Below are 16,553 nucleotides of genomic sequence, written 5' to 3'. Positions count from 1 at the left end.
ATTCGCATAGTGTAAATTATTAAAACACTTTTCAGTTGCAAATGTATACCAAGATATCCTTTTATTTACTTAAAACTTACACACAGCTTAACTATTTAAAGCCCGGAACGCAGTGTTACCATGCGCGACCACCACAGGCAGATGGACAGATGGAAAAAACAGAGTATAGTTAAATCATTATTCCTTCAAGAGTTAAATCTTGGAAGAGTTAAATATGCTTGCGCTTTTATACGGTATTCATAACCAAGCATACACGTGAATAGAACATATTGATATATAATGATACAAATCTAGGTACATTGGCAACAAACAATGAACAAAAGGAAAATATGTTCACAAAAAACGACAGAATGACAATAATAGAACGAATACATGCGGATTTATAGATATAAAATTACTATGTACGGCACCACAGCTTACATACAACCCAACCACCAACTCCATGGTCGAGAGAAGCTGCTGTAGGCATCGCCATCTTGAATTCAAGATGGCGTTGCTGTAGGTCCCGCAAGGTGGCGCTCATCGCTTGATGTAAGAAATCTGAATGGAAGGCGCAACTACCCGTGGCCACTCCTCGCTCTAGGTACATTGAACAACAAATCAGTTATTCCCCCGCCAAAATGGCCTTTGACGAGACAGTTTTCGTGCCTGGAAAAGGTGCAGATAAGATCCTATAAGTCGTAGGCAGATTCTGTTTGTATAATCAAACATACAAAGACTCCAAAAGCCCAATTGGTCTAAAGCAGCCCAGTGCCTATACCATCTGCATTGGTCAGAGAGAGCATCCGCAAGCCTCCTTTACTATTACTGGAATCCAGATAAAAATGTAACAGGAAGAAAAAGTAACAGAAAAAAGTCACAATAATCGTTCCTAGATAGTGACCACCAAGCGTTTAACTCTTTGCATAGACTTGATTATTGTTTGTTTGTTTGGTGCTTTTACGTTGCATTGAACCAGTGGTTATTCAGCAACGGGACCAACGGTTTTACATGACTTCCGAACCACGTCGAGAGTGAACTTCTATCACCAGAATTACACATCTCTTGCTCCTCAATAGAATGGCTGAGAATCGAACCCGCGACCACCGAGGTGGGACGCCAACACCATACCAACCACGCCACTGAGCGGTTGGTACAAGCCCGTTGGGTATTTCTGTATAAACATAAACAAAAGACTGTAAATATCATAAAGATAATGGCCCCCAGGAAATATTGAGAATTTTTTTCCCTGTGACACTTTTTCCTGCGACTTTATTACTGGCCACCACTATACTGAACCCATACCCATACCCATACCCATACTCATTCACTTAATGTAAAAACAAATCCTTCCAAATTCTATACACAGCAAAAAAAAAAAAAAAAAAAAAAAATAGGTTTACGTGAGGCAGGAACTCCAAACTAATCCCCCCACATACCCGCCTCCCGAACTCTACCCTCTACAGATTTGAGTGACAAAGCCCACCGCCAGCTACAACAAACCTAGATCAATATTTTCACTTACTTGGGGAGTAAGCCTACAAACTACTTATGGAAGAGCCTAAAAAGGTCTCAAAAAGGTGTTTTATGTAGAGTTAAAGGTACAGGAATTTTAGGATAGGATTCTATGATTTATTTATTAGAATGAAAATACAAAAGAATACATAATGTGCATGTTAAACAGTACAGAACAATAATTTCTAATAGAATATAGCATATTTATTTAAATTTTTGTTGGTGAAACAAGGCTTTATTTGACCATAGATTTTAGCAGGTTTTAATTTACGTTAAATTTAGAAATATGTTTACAACTTATGCCCGAGGGGGAAATCTTGAGCATGTCCTGAGTAAGCTGGAGGTCGGATCACGCCTTGTTTCAACGTAAGAGTACACACATACAAAATAATCAGAGTGAAAACCAGAGTAAAAGTGAAGATGTATACATATCATAGCCACGCAAAGAAGATACAAAATTTCTGTTAACAACAAAGAAGGAAAGTTCCATTTCAAACTAATGAATCCGTATCTTTAGTCGTTGTTGTTGTTTTTGATTAAGCTGACCTTGTGTCACCACGGGCTCTTGCTCACAGAGCAGCCCGTAATATCTTTAGTCGCAACCACTCTTTGCTGTTGTACTAATTGTCCATGTTAGTCGGACAGCATTTTCCATTTAAGTCACTATCTATGCATTTCCTTTAGATCCCGACATCTTTCCCTTCCGTACAGCAACGACTATACTTATAAATTTATGCTTGTTACTGTGTTTATGTGCATTATTATTTTCCTTATGTATACCATTTGTATATTCCTCTTATGTTAAGGACTTTGTCTGTGTGATTTTCGGTTAGAAATTTCACGTGTGGTCTAATAGAAGTAAATCACAGAAAAGCCTTGTTTCATTTAGTATATTTATGCGGAAGCAAGATAAGGTAAATGACAAAAGGACATTTGGCTCCAGATGCGTTCAGTGATGGAGTTCGACCAATAACTCCATTACGTTTGGGTTGTGATCACTCCTGCTAAAACTTTAGACAGTGCAAATATCTTGGAATGGTTAACCTTTAATTAATACACATAAATTTTCAGATTCTTTTAGAGCGATCTAAGAAAATGTGCCACTCATAACATTTTCCATCATGCTGAATATCTGATCGCAGTGCTTTTGAGTTAAGGATTTAGTGACATATTTAGTGTTGTGTAGTAAACTCACTATGAGACGACCCCTAAATGTGTGGAAAAAGTATGAGAAATTTTGAATGTCTGTGTAGTGTAAGGAGATATGCCTCCCTATAAAATAAGGCTTAACATTTAGTCCAGTGTCTTCAAAGAAATATTGGGGTGTCACGTGCTCCTAAATTAGAAAAAGTACAATCGATTTGCATTGGGGTAGAGGAATTGTATGAATCATCATAATCTGGACCTTTGTCACTGGTTAATTTCATGTAAGCTTCTAGCAGGAAAATATATTCCTTCTTGACGTGATGGTGAAGATCTCGGTGGAGAGTACGAGCAAAGTCCCAAAACTTCACAGGGAAATCTTTGGGTACCTCTACCCACAAATTCAGCGGAGGAAGGATATGACACCCCAGAGAATCGGAACATTCAGCTGGCCAGTATCGTCTCAAGTTGATGAGGTGGCCATTACACATCCGATAAACATCTTTGATGTATTGGTTCTCCGCCAAGAAAGATACAATGGCGACATTGGCAAGGGCTGCAAAACCTGAATGAAAGGAAACTCCTTCAGCCCTGCATTTGTCAATAAACCTTTTTGTTGTAGCTTTGTCCAGGACGTGCGTTATGTTGCATGTCTTGTCTTCTCCTTCAGGAGGAGGTTCAACTTTCAAAAGCAGAGGCATTCCAATGCCTTTATCCTCTGCTCTTGAAATGAGATCCTGCTTTAGAGTTGGATCGTTTTGAATGGCAGACATCTTGGCAGACACTAGTTTTTCTGTTTCCGAATCAGGAACAAAATACCCGATCTGTTCCTTGTCACAAACGGATTTGTTATCTATGACGTCATTGAGGATCCTGATGAAACCTTCACAGACTTTCATCATGGTAAACCCATCAGTGATGCCGTGGTGCATTCCTATGAACACGTGAGAATTGTAGGGAAGTTCTTTATCTAAGGCTAAGGGATCATCCATTTCTCCTGATAACAGTCGCGCACACCACAAAGGTCCTTCTTCTGAATTGTACTGATAGGTCTGCAGCAAATCTCTCATGTCCTCAGGTCCAGCGTCTTTCACAACCTATGCAAAGAACGTCAAGCTCAGTTCCGTCACTAGTCTCAAGCAAACTGGATTGGTTTTAAATGAAACAATGGGAAGAAAAGCATTTGTAACAAGTGCTGCTGTGAACGTTAAAATGTCACTGAGAAAGATTCAATCCAACACAAACCAAAAACACAGCAGCAGTACACAAAGATCTTGAATACACATACAGCTATTAATCAACAATTAATAATAAAAAAATATATGGCTTTTTACTGAACAAATTGCCCCTTAAATTTTATACCGAGTAAAAGGAAAATATAACTTTATCATAACTACATTTTCCCAATCATTCATGTATTTATATCAAGTTAGTTAACAAGAGGACACATTAGCCTTCATCTGTGTGACTGAGAAAACTTGTATAACCAGATATCAAACTCCAGACACACTGCGCATTCTTGTGAAGGAAATCCAATCCTCCGTATGCGGAATATGTTTTTTGTCAAACTTGAGTAAAAACAGCCTGATGAGGCAGCTATAAGAATCCACAACATTAAAAATAAATTATATATATGATACCGTTAATCTTGGACCCAAAAATATGTTATTACTCCTCTTACAAGGTAGATGTAAATCTCTCAGATCAAGATCATTTTTTCTTAGACCTCTTAATACCTGCAGTCGAGAATTTATCAATGAGGAATTAGAATTTATATACCAAGTTGGTATTAAAAATAACTTTAAATTAGAAGATACTGACTATAGTCTAACGTTAGCAAGAAAAACATTTTACTCATTTAAGGAGAAAAACAGAAAAGTGGATTTTATATCTTTCTCATACCATACCACATTAGAGCCTATAGTCTACCCCTGTAGTTGCTTGGTTTTAGTGCAACTTTATCATATCCTGGCACCATTGGTAAAACTTTTATTCGTAATAGTCCGGAAAGCAATGATGGAGTCATTTATAAGATGCTAGCTGCTGTACCCGGCATTGCTCGGGATAAAAAGGGGCATGCAGTCCATAATGACAACCCCTATGGGGTGGCTTATGCAATCGCTTTCAGAATAAATAATCACTTGGGATCCTGTCATACCAAATTAGCTATGAAAAATTCGAAGAGTTTGCTGTCAACTCCGAAAGTCATAAAAAATGGGGGGATATGAAAAAGAAGGGTTAAGGTTCCCTTAGAAACGGCCCTCAAATTTCGGATTTTGGCTAAAACCCTCCTGGTGGGGAGGGGAGTCTATGGTAAAAATTTGGTAGCACTAGCTTCCATAGTCTGGTCGTGCATAACGGACAGATAGACAGTAATTGCCTTTTACATATTTAGACAAGCAGGTATAGTAGTTTTTTTATGGGACAATCTTGGAAGGCACTCCAAAAGGTTATTTTAAATTATAAATATAATATAACAACAAATAATACAGGCAATGCTTTATGCATTCACAGTAGCATGTGTAATTTACCAATTGACTGGCTCTGGCCAAAGATTTTATTTAAGAGCACAGGTTTTGTTGAAAGAAATTTGATAAAGACAGATTTCCTTGCTCACAGCAAATAAAATTTTTTTTTTCGCCTGATTCATATAAATTAGATCCTTTTATTTCACATTTCATGAAACGCCAGTACATATTGAATAACTTTATCAATTAACTAACATATACTAATTATGTTTGTTAATATGTACTTAGTATTGTGCTGCTTCAACTGGACACATTACCTCATTTGATATTTTGGTATTTTTCATACCTTCAACAACTATTCTTGTTTTATTCTATTATTTTACAGTTGACTGTTTTCATTTCAAACTGCTAGTTTCTGGCAACGGTATTTCATATGTTCAAGACTAAGTTTTTCTTGGCTACATACATTGAAAACATTTTCTCTGTCCTTAATAAACACTCCAAGAACAGGTCCACTGAAGGACAAAACTTTTGGTCATATTGTAACAAAAACACTTTACATTTGCCTATGTGGAATACATTTGAATATATATATATATATATATATATATATATATATATATATACATATATATATATATATATATATATATATATATATATATATATATTGTTCAGATTATAGCCAGAACCAAGGAAAATAAGACGTCTATATAACCAGATTAATTCATTCTTGCCTATGTGCAAGTTGCCCCTGTGAACTGGAAGCCTTCATTCTCTCTAAACCCCTCTTTGCTCCCATTGGCTGCTCTGGATTTGATCTCAGCAGGTGTCCTGAATGATGGAGTGGCCTATTCAGGCCGAGATTATAAAAGAACAGGACTGCAGCAGCTCTCAAGAGACTCTTAGAACTTTCCCCAGCCCTGCAGACTCCACTTCACCCCTTTTGCTCCCCTGCCTCCTCTGGGGGATCCCACAAGTGTTCTTATACCTCCATATGCGCAGAAATATCAGCAGATGAGAAGACTACCAAACCAAACCCACGATTTCCAGGTACTGTGAGATGTAAATTTAGTGCAGTCAGTGAATCGATTTTGCCTCTTGTCTCTATTTAATTTCATTCTCCCAAGGCGACTTTCCCCTCTTCTTTGCTCAGCGTCTCACTCCCCAATTTTGGTTCATTGCTGTGATTAATTCCCTTGTGATGCTATTAAACATCCCCCCTAGTTGATTCAAGCAACATAATGGTCCTTTCAGTATAAGCTCCCAGTCGTTTCATGTCCCTTGAGTGGGTTGTAATATTTTATGCTATGAGTTAGTAGTATGTAATGTTTCCCACGTGTTCCTCGGCTTAGTACTGATGCTAAAATGCAATCTCTTTGCAGACAAACACCGTGCCTGATTGTGGGAGAAATTGGGAACACTTTGGAATAAGGCTTTCATTGAAATAACCCACCGTTTGTACAAAATTCTGATCTCTTTGTCTGGTTCATTACCCATCCACGTGTTTCCGGTGGACCGACAATTAACCACCTCATGAATTTCTGGACTTACCGGTAACTTAATGTAAAGATAGTTCATTTAAGACTAAAGTCAAGAGATATTGTAAATTCCTCATTGCTTTCTGCCATAAATTTTTTGTTTGTATTAACTCTTGTCCCTCCTATTAAGGCCATTTTTAAGAGGGCTAGAATACATTTCCAAGGAGGGAACACGCAGATCATTACAATGTATAGATATATATATGTGTGTGTGCGCGTGTGATTTGCGCACATTGATTTCACATATGGTCCAATAAGAAGGGAATAATAAAAGCCTTGAATCATATAGTATACTTGATGCAGAAGTAAATTAAAGTAAATGTCAGAATGTCATTAAAATTTTTGCTCCAGATGCGTTCAGTGATGGAGTTCGAGCAATATCTCAAAGACTACGTTTGGATTGTGATCATTCATGCTAAAACTTCAGACAGTGCAAAAATCTTGGAAAAGTTAAACATTTCATTAATACACATCAATTTCCAGATGCTTTTAGAACGATCTAAGAAAACGTGCCATTCATAACATTTTCCATTATGCTGAATATCTGGTCACAGTGCTTTTGAGTTAAGGATTTGGTGACATATTTAGTGTTGTACAGTAAACTCACTATGAGACGACCCCTAAATGTGTGGAACATGTAAGATAACTCTCGAATGTCTGTGTGATGTAGTGAGGCATGCCGCCCTATAAAATAAGGCTTAACACCAAGTCCAGTGTCTTCAAAGAAATGGGTCACGTCTCCTAAATTAGAAAAAGTACAGTCGACTTGCATTGGGGTGGAGGAGTGGTATGTATCATCATAATCAGGACCTTTGTCACTGGTTAATTTCATGTAAGCTTCTCGCAGGAAAATATATTCCTTCTTGACGTGATGGTGAAGATCTCGGTGGAGAGTACGAGCAAAGTCCCAAAACTTCACAGGGAAATCTTTGGGTACCTCTACCCACAAATTCAGCGGAGGAAGATATGACACCCAGAGAATCGGAACGTTCAGCTGGCCAGTATCGTCTCAAGTTGATGAGGTGGCCATTACACATCCGATAAACATCTTTGATGTATTGGTTCTCCACCAAGAAAGATACAGTGGCGACATTAGTAAGGGCTACAAAACCTGAATGAAAGGAAACTCCTTCAGCCCTGCATTTGTCAATAAACCTTTTTGTTGTAGCTTTGTCCAGGACGTGCGTTATGTTGCATGTCTTGTCTTCTCCTTCAGGAGGAGGTTCAACTTTCAAAAGCAGAGGCATTCCAATGCCTTTGTCCTCTGCTCTTGAAATGAGATCCTGCTTTAGAGTTGGATCATTTTGAATGGCAGATATCTTGGCGGATACTCGTTTTTCAGTTTCCGAATCAGGAACAAAATACCCGATCTGCTCCTTGTCACAAACGGATTTGTTATCTATGACGTCATTGAGGATCCTGATGAAACCTCCAAAGACTTTCATACTGGCAAACCCATCAGTGATGCCGTGGTGGACTCCTATGAACACGTGAAAATTGTAGGGAAGTTCTTTATCTAAGGCTAAGGGATCATCCATTTCTCCTGATAACAGTCGCGCACACCACAAAGGTCCTTCTTCTGAATTGTACTGATAGGTCTGCAGCAAATCTCTCATGTCCTCAGGTCCAGCGTCTTTCACAACCTATGCAAAGAACGTCAAGCTCAGTTCCGTCACTAGTCTCAAGCAAACTGGATTGGTTTTAAATGAAACAATGGGAAGAAAAGTATTGCATTGCTCACATCAAAGAAAAACATTTTTTCGCCTGATTCGTATAAATTAGATACTTTTATTTCACATTTCATGAAACGCCAGTACATATTGAATAACTTTATCAATTATCTAACATATACTAATTATGTTTGTTAATATGTACTTAGTATTGTGCTGCTTCAAATGGACACAACCTCATTTGATGTTTTTATCCCTTCAAGTACTATTCTTGTTTTATTCTATTATTTTACTGTTGAATGTTTTAATTTCAAACTGCTAGTTTCTGGCAACGGTATTTCATATGCTGAAGACTAAGTTTTTCTTGGCTACATACATTGAAAACATTTTCTCTGTCCTTAATAAACGCTCTAAGAGGTCCACTGAAGGACAAAACTTTTGGTCATATTGTAACAAAAACACTTTACATTTGCCTTCGTGCAATACATTTGAATATATATTATATATATATATATAATATATATATAATATATATATATATATATATATATATATATATATATATATATATATATATATATATATATATATATATATATATATATATATAGCCAGAACCAAGGAAAATAAGATGTCTATATAAACAGATTAATTCATTCTTGCATATATGCAAGTTGTCCTTGTGAACTGGAAGCCTCCATTCTCTCTAAACCCCTCTTTGCTCCCATTGGCTGCTCTGGATTTGATCTCAGCAGGTGTCCTGAATGAGGGAGTGGCCTATCCAGGCTGAGATTATAAAAAAACGGGGCTGCAGCAGCTCTCAGAGACTCTCAGAACTTTCTCCACCCTGCAGACTCCACTTCACCACTTTTGCTCCCCTGGCTCCTCTGGGGGATCTCACAAGTGTTCTTGTACCTCCATAGTGCACAGAAATATCAGCAGATGAGAAGACTACCAAACCCACGATTTCCAGGTACTGTGAGATTTAAATTTAGTGCAGTCAGTGAATCGATTTTGCCTCTTGTCTCTATTTAATTTCATTCTCCCAAGGCGACTTTCCCCTTTTCTTTGCTCAGCTTCTCACTCCTCAATTTTGGTTAAATGCCGTGATTAATTCCTTTGTGATGCTAGTAAATATCCCCCCTAGTTAATTCAAGCAACATAATGGTCCTTTCTGTACAAGCTCCCAGTTGTTTCATGCCCCTTGAGTGGGTTGTAATATTTTATGCTATGAGTAAGTAGTGTGTAATATTTCCCACGTGTTCCTCGGCTTAGTACTGATGCTAAAATGCAATCTCTTTGCAGACAAACACCGTGCCTGATTGTGGGAGACATTGGGAACCCATTGGAATAAGGCTTTCATTGAAATAACCTGTTTGCACAAAATTCTGATCTCCATGTCTGGTTCATTATCCAGCCACGTGTTTCCGGTGGATCGACATTCAACCACCTCATGCATTCCTGGACCTACCGGTAACTTAATGTAAAGATAGTTCATTTAAAACTAGTCAAGAGTTTATGTAAATTCCTCGTTTTCAGTAATATTGGCCTTCTGCCAGATTTTTCGTTTGTATTAAACTCTCGTCCCTCCAGTCAGGCATTTTTAAGAGTGCTAGAATACTTTTCCAAGGAGGGAACAAGCAGATCATTACAATATATATATATATATATATATATATATATATATATATATATATATATATATATATTATATATATATATATATATATATGTATATATATATGTGTGTGTGTGTGTGTTTGTGCATGTGATTTGCACACAGATTTCACGTATGGTCCAATAATAAGGGAATCACGAAAAACCCTTGAATTCATCTATTTGATTTCATTCTCCCAAGGCGACTTTCCCCTTTTCTTTGCTCAGCTTCTCACTTGATGCATAAGCAAATTAAGGTAATTGTCAGAATGATATTAAAATTTTGGCTCCAGATGCGTCAGTGATGATGTTCGAGCAATAACTGAAAGATTACGTTTGGATTGTGATCACTCATGCTAAAACTTCAGACAGAGCAAAACTCTTGAAAAAGTTAAACATTTCATTAATACACATCCATTTCTAGATGCTTTTAGAACGATCTAAGAAAACGTGACATTCATAACATTTTCCATCATGCTGAATATCTGGTCACAGTACTTTTGAGTTAAGGATTTGCTGACATATTTAGTGTTGTACAGTAAACTCACTATGAGACGACCCCTAAATGTGTGGAACATGTAAGATAACTCTTGAATGTCTGTATGATGTGGTGAGGCATGCCACCCTATAAAATTGGGCTTAACATTTAGTCCAGTGTCTTCAAAGAAATGGGCCATGTCTCTTAAATTAGAAAAAGTACAATCGATTTGCATTGTGTTGGAGGAGTGGTATGTATCATCATATTCGGGACCTTTGTCATTGGTTAATTTCATGTAAGCTTCTCGCAGGAAAATATATTCCTTCTTGATGTGATTGTGAAGTTTTTGGTGGAGAGTACGAGCAAAGTCCCAAAACTTCACAGGGAAATCTTTGGGTACCTCTACCCACAAATTCAGCGTAGAAACGATATGGCACCCCAGAGGATCAGAACGTTTAGCTGGCCAGTATCATCTCAAGTTGATGAGGTGGCCATTACACATCCGATAAACATCTTCGATGTATTGGTTCTCCGCCAAGAAAGATACAGAGGCGACATTGGCAAGGGCTGCAAAACCTGAATGAAATGAAACTCCTTCAGCCCTGTATTTGTCAATAAACTGTTTTGTTGTAGCTTTATCCAGGACGTGCGTTATGTTGCATGTCTTGTCTTCTCCTTCAGGAGGAGGTTCAACTTTCAAAAGCAGAGGCATTCCAATGCCTTTGTCCTCTACTCTTGAAATGAGATCCTGCTTTAGAGTTAGGTTGTTTTGAATGGCAGACATCTTGGCAGATACTTGTTTTTCAGTTTCCGAATCAGGAACAAAATGCCCGATTTGTTCCTTGTCACAAACGGATTTGTTATCTATGACGTCATTGAGGATCCTGATGAAACCTCCACAGACATTCACACTGACAAACCCATCAGCGATGCCGTGGTGTATTCCTATGAACACGTGAGAGATGTGAGGAAGTTCTGATAACAATCGGGCGCACCACAAAGGTCCTTCTGCTGAATTGTACTGATTGGTCTGCAGCAAATCTCTCATGTCCTCAGGTCTAGCGTCTTTCACAAGCTATGCAAAGAACATTATGTTCAGTTCAATAACCAGTCTTAAGAAAACTTCCATCAGGCGTTAACTTGTACGTAACAATTCCATAAAGAAGAAGGGATTGTTTTAAATAAAACACTGTAAAGAAGAGCATTTCTATCAAGTGCTGTCGTGAACGTTAAAATGTCACTGAGAACGATTCCTTGAATGCACATGTAGTAATTAATCAACAATTAATAAAAAGATAACATTATATCGTACAAATTGCTCATTAAAATTCATGCCAAGCTCAGCTATATTTAGCCACATAAATGTCCATAATGACAGAATAAACTGGAATTTGTCATGTATAATTTATACCAGTAATTGTCTGTTTAAAACCCAGATGGTAGAATCAGCTTTGATTAAACAAAGAAACAGGAGTTTGGGACTCAGCTATCATGGATAAAATATTCCTCCAACCAGCAATTAAGAAGATTATGAGAAAGTGTGAACTGAGTGATGTAACCGCTTTTCTATAACTCTTCTTTCATTTCCTGCCTGAAGAGAGAGACAGAAAGGTTTTCACGTAGGTTTCAAACCTGTTCCTTATTTACTGCAGGTCCCAGCAAAGACCCATCCATGTGATAACATCTTGGATTGTGTGAAACATGAAGTGTCAGAAACATAGGTTCATACACTTTCGTATTGACCGTGCAAACTAGTGAGAATGGGGATGTGCAGCGGTGACGGACTGGCATGTGACTCGCTCAGTGTCAGGACGAGTAGTGTGACTCAGAAAAATTTTCCTGTATCTCCTTTGAATTCTTTTGTCATGTAAAGTAGATGCACTATCAATGAAAATGCTATTCTTTCCTGTGATTGATAATTCTTTCTAGAATGCATTGCTTTAAATAAACATGTTAATCAAAATCACACCAGGTGATACTTCCTTTCTAAAGTAAATGACCCACTGTCATTCAGTTTTCTCTAGCAGTGCTGGGTTGGTCAGCTAATGTTAAAAAAATCAGCGTAGTATATGGCATTAATATAACCTAGTAGGCACTGAAAGCCTTTTACCAACACCAAGCTATTTTAGCAGTATTAAGTAAGCCTTTACACTCTATGCTAACATCAAGTAATGTCAAATACTTTCAAGTTTCCACAATTTTGTGAAGTAGATGCATCTTGCAAGAAGTGAAAATTAATATTTTTGCAATAATATAACAAGCAGCAAAATGAACTTGCAACCAGCTCAGTATGTCTTGAGCAGTAAGCCCATAGCATTACTGTGCATGTCACAGCAGAAAATGTCTTAGCTAACTCGAAAGTCAGCACCATGCATGCTTCTACCACTGTAGCCTTATTGCATACGTTCATAGAAAGCCATTTCATTGAAATTCCAGTTATATCATCCTTAATATTACGTCAAAATGCATTTTCAGTGAAGCCGACCATGGTGAATAATGCTGTGAGCTTGTAGTTCAAAGTATATTGATTGAAGTTCAAACTGCGTGAGGGCTAACACCTGCTAACATTTAATTGCCAGTTATGATATTCACAAAATACCATGAGAAAATTTAATTTTCATGTAGTTTTCCTGATTTCTTACTTTAATCATGACAAGACCAATTACTTTTTCTTTATTATTCAATTGTGTACTTGATTAAATAGTGTAATATCCGGCCCAATTTAAGGTAGCTTCCATGTCTTTACAGCTGATAATGAACAATTTTGATTAAATCAGAATGAACAAACTCTAAAGCATATATCTTCCTCACCTGAAAATCTAGCTCCTCTTTCTTCATGTATCGGAGCCAAGTTTGCCCATTCCGTTCACCGTAGCATACACGGAGAGCTGGGCACTTTCTGTGAATGTGGTAAAGGCAAAAATTTTTCTCTCGTATTAAGCAAATAGATCATGTATGGGAATGACATTTCTTTTTTTAAACATGACGCATCTTGACAAACAGTTTTTACACTAAGGCCAGGCGCCGTCGACGCGGTCGAGCTTTGCTCGACGAACTTTGTTTCTCCAGAAGTGGAAAACAGCGGGAAAGCCGTTGTTTCTCCGCTTCTGACGTCACATCGAACTAAGTTCGTCGAGCAAAGCTCAACCGTGTGAACGGGCCTTACTGAGCTCTAACAAACTGTCAGTTAAAAGAAATAGGCAACAAATACCTGTGTAGGTGTATTAGGGCCTTTTTTACGTGTCCTTCCTGCAGAGGCTGAGTACTACTCAGACTCAGCTGATAAACCAACAAGAAACTTCTCCTCTTGTGACTCAGCTCGTAGAGCTTCTCAAAATCAGAGGCCTCCCTGATCCACTCCTCGTCGTTTGATCCCATATCAGTTCAATCAGTCAAGCAGAGAGGCAAGAAGATCTGAATTGTGGAAAAGATTGGATAATAAGTCTGTTCCATTAATGATTTTTTCTCTACTTTTGCAGTTATAAAGTGTCATCTGCAGAATCTATTATTATTATTATTATTATTATTATTATTATTATTATTAATAATATTATTCTACGTTTATTGTTATCATTAGTATTGTGTGTGTGTGTGTGTGCGTTATTATTGTGATTTTTGCCATTATAAATTTTCGCAGTTTTAGCCATCTGGACCTGACTTCTGTAACCACCTAAGATCCCTAGCTAGAAATTAATTTTCAATATATATATATATATATATATATATACATGAGATATGATAAAAAAGAAAAATGATAACTGGTAATGTCCACACCGTTACTGAAGAAGCAGAAAAAAAGAGTATTCATATAATGGTAATGACACTAATTGTATTGAGAATAATAGTAAATATTATTTACTATTATTCTCAATGTAATTACTGTCATTACCATTATTATGAATACTCTTTTTTTCTGCTTCTTCAGTAACTGTGTGGACATTGCCAGTTATCATTTTTTATCAGATCTCATGTACCCAGATTGTGTGTATTGTATTGTCTACTTTGTATATGCCATGTATATGGCCTTGAGCTGAAACAAAATGTATTATTATTATAATAATAATAATAATAATAATAATAATAATAATAATATAATAATAATAATAATATAATAATAATAATAATAATAATAATTAATTAATAATTAATTATTATTATTATTATTATTATTATTATTATTATTATTATTATTATTCCACTGGGTGGTTTTTAAAGTGTAGGGTTCCGGGTTGCATGTTACCTCTTTATGAGTCCATCACATTACTCACTATGTGCGTTGTTTCCAGTAAGACACTCTTCTGCATGTGTCCTGGAGTTAGGCATCTAGTTTTTCCAGGTTCCTTTTCAGGGATCTTCGGATTGTGCCTAATGTTCCTATGATTACATGTACAATTTCCTCTAGCATATCTCATATACTTCTCATTTTTATTTTCAGGTCTTGATATTTATCAAATTTTCCTCTTTCTTTCTCATCTACTCTGGTGTCCCATGGCATTACGGCATCAATGAGTGATACTTTCTTCTTGATTTTGTCAATCAGCGTCATGTCTGGTCTATTGATTATTATCATAGTTATTATCATGAGTCAAGGACTTGCACATAAATGATCTAAAATGTGGAGGTCTGAGCAAATTTGAATTCAACCCACCTACAACACCCATAATGATAAGTTGGCCGTCACAAGGGAAAAACAGTATGGTCAAGTTCGACAACATCTTTCGTAATTGTGCGATTTCTAAGACTCCAGAAATTAGACGTTGCAACGAAATGAACGATTATTCACCTCAGTAGTATCAATCTCAGTCGCAATTCGATGCCCGTTGGTAATAATATGACCATTAACATTGCTAACTCATAGTTAGATTCGTGTCATTACTTAGTCTTTGGACATCCTGCACAATCTAATGGTAGAAATTGCGTTAAAATAGTTCACGGGCATGCATATATGAGTGTGCCAAATAGTTACCAACTGTATATACCTCTCTCTCTCTCTCTCTCTCTCTCTCTCTATATATATATATTATATATGTATATATATATATATATATATATATATATATATATAGATATATATATATATATATATTATATATATATATATGTAAATAAAGGTTTTTTTTTGCCACGAAGGAAAAAAATGAAAGAACGAGTTGGCCGAGTACTTTCGGTCCTATTCGGACCCTTTACTGAGGCATACTGATTTTACAAAGAACACCATAGTCAAAAGAAGGCTTAATATACAAATTGACACTACCAAATTAGCCATAAGGGCGATTTTCACTCTACAGAGAGGAGGAGGAGTCATAGGCTAGCCACACCTTGAAGGATACCCGCGGTAAACAAGTGATTCTTCCAGAAAAACAGTACATTTTGAAAACAACACGGGAGCATATACAATTTAATATCATCAATTTTCACACAAATTTTCCCAACAAAAATTATTATTAATGAAAAGACGAAAGAAAATATAAATATATATATATATATATATATATATATATATATATATATATATATATATATATATATATATATCGAGCAAGAGAAAGAGGGAGAGAAAATATCGAACGCAGAGAGAGAGAGAGAGAGAGAGAGAGAGAGAGAGAGAGAGAGAGAGAGAAGAATTAACTATATACATGCGGGACTAATTTATTAGTTGTTCATTTATTTTGAGGTCCTTCATAAACATCTTACAAATATATGGGTCCAAATGGTACATTCCCAGACTAAGATTTAGGTTGTTTTTATTAGTGATTTGTATAATTGCCGATTCCAGTAAATTTCTTGAAACATAATCATTAGATCTAGCAATTACCGAGGTATCACTCCAATTAATACAATGAGATTTTTCACTCAGATGGATAAACAGTGCATTTGAAGTCTGGGCTGTTCTAATTGAATACATATATATATATATATATATATATATATATATATATATATATATATATATATATATATATATATATATATATATATATATATATATATATATATACTATATATATATATATATATATATATATATATATATATATATATATATATATATATATATATATATATATATATATATATATACACACACACAAACACATATCTA

The 16,553-nt window shown here is 36.3% G+C and overlaps 2 protein-coding genes across 3 annotated transcripts in view; both read right to left on the bottom strand.

The window, feature by feature from the left end:
* Positions 1 to 2,801: 2,801 nt before the first annotated feature.
* Positions 2,802 to 5,682, bottom strand: LOC135212249 (uncharacterized). The gene has a single exon (XM_064245692.1). It carries the CDS (start codon positions 3,705 to 3,707, stop codon positions 2,802 to 2,804), a length of 906 nt encoding a protein of 301 aa, XP_064101762.1. The 5' UTR covers positions 3,708 to 5,682.
* Positions 5,683 to 6,922: 1,240 nt separating this feature from the next.
* LOC135212175 (uncharacterized) overlaps positions 6,923 to 16,553 on the bottom strand; it is a 10,092-nt gene continuing 461 nt past the window's right edge. The window contains exons 2-4 of one of the 2 annotated variants that reach the window (XM_064245611.1): positions 13,662 to 13,864; positions 13,262 to 13,349; positions 6,923 to 8,289 (exon numbers count right to left, since the gene is read on the bottom strand). In XM_064245611.1, coding sequence (XP_064101681.1) covers positions 7,462 to 8,289; positions 13,262 to 13,349; positions 13,662 to 13,828 — 1,083 coding nt within the window. In that variant the 5' untranslated portion in view covers positions 13,829 to 13,864 and the 3' untranslated portion in view covers positions 6,923 to 7,461. Of the gene's footprint in view, positions 8,290 to 10,055; positions 11,526 to 13,261; positions 13,350 to 13,661; positions 13,865 to 16,553 lie in introns of those variants that run through there. The other variant, XM_064245612.1, reaches the window with a different exon arrangement.

This window comes from Macrobrachium nipponense, chromosome 40, assembly GCF_015104395.2.
Source record: "Macrobrachium nipponense isolate FS-2020 chromosome 40, ASM1510439v2, whole genome shotgun sequence".
Taxonomy (NCBI): Eukaryota; Metazoa; Arthropoda; class Malacostraca; order Decapoda; family Palaemonidae; genus Macrobrachium; species Macrobrachium nipponense.
Note: the sequence above shows the minus strand (reverse complement) of the source record. Positions and strands in the feature narration are given on the sequence as shown.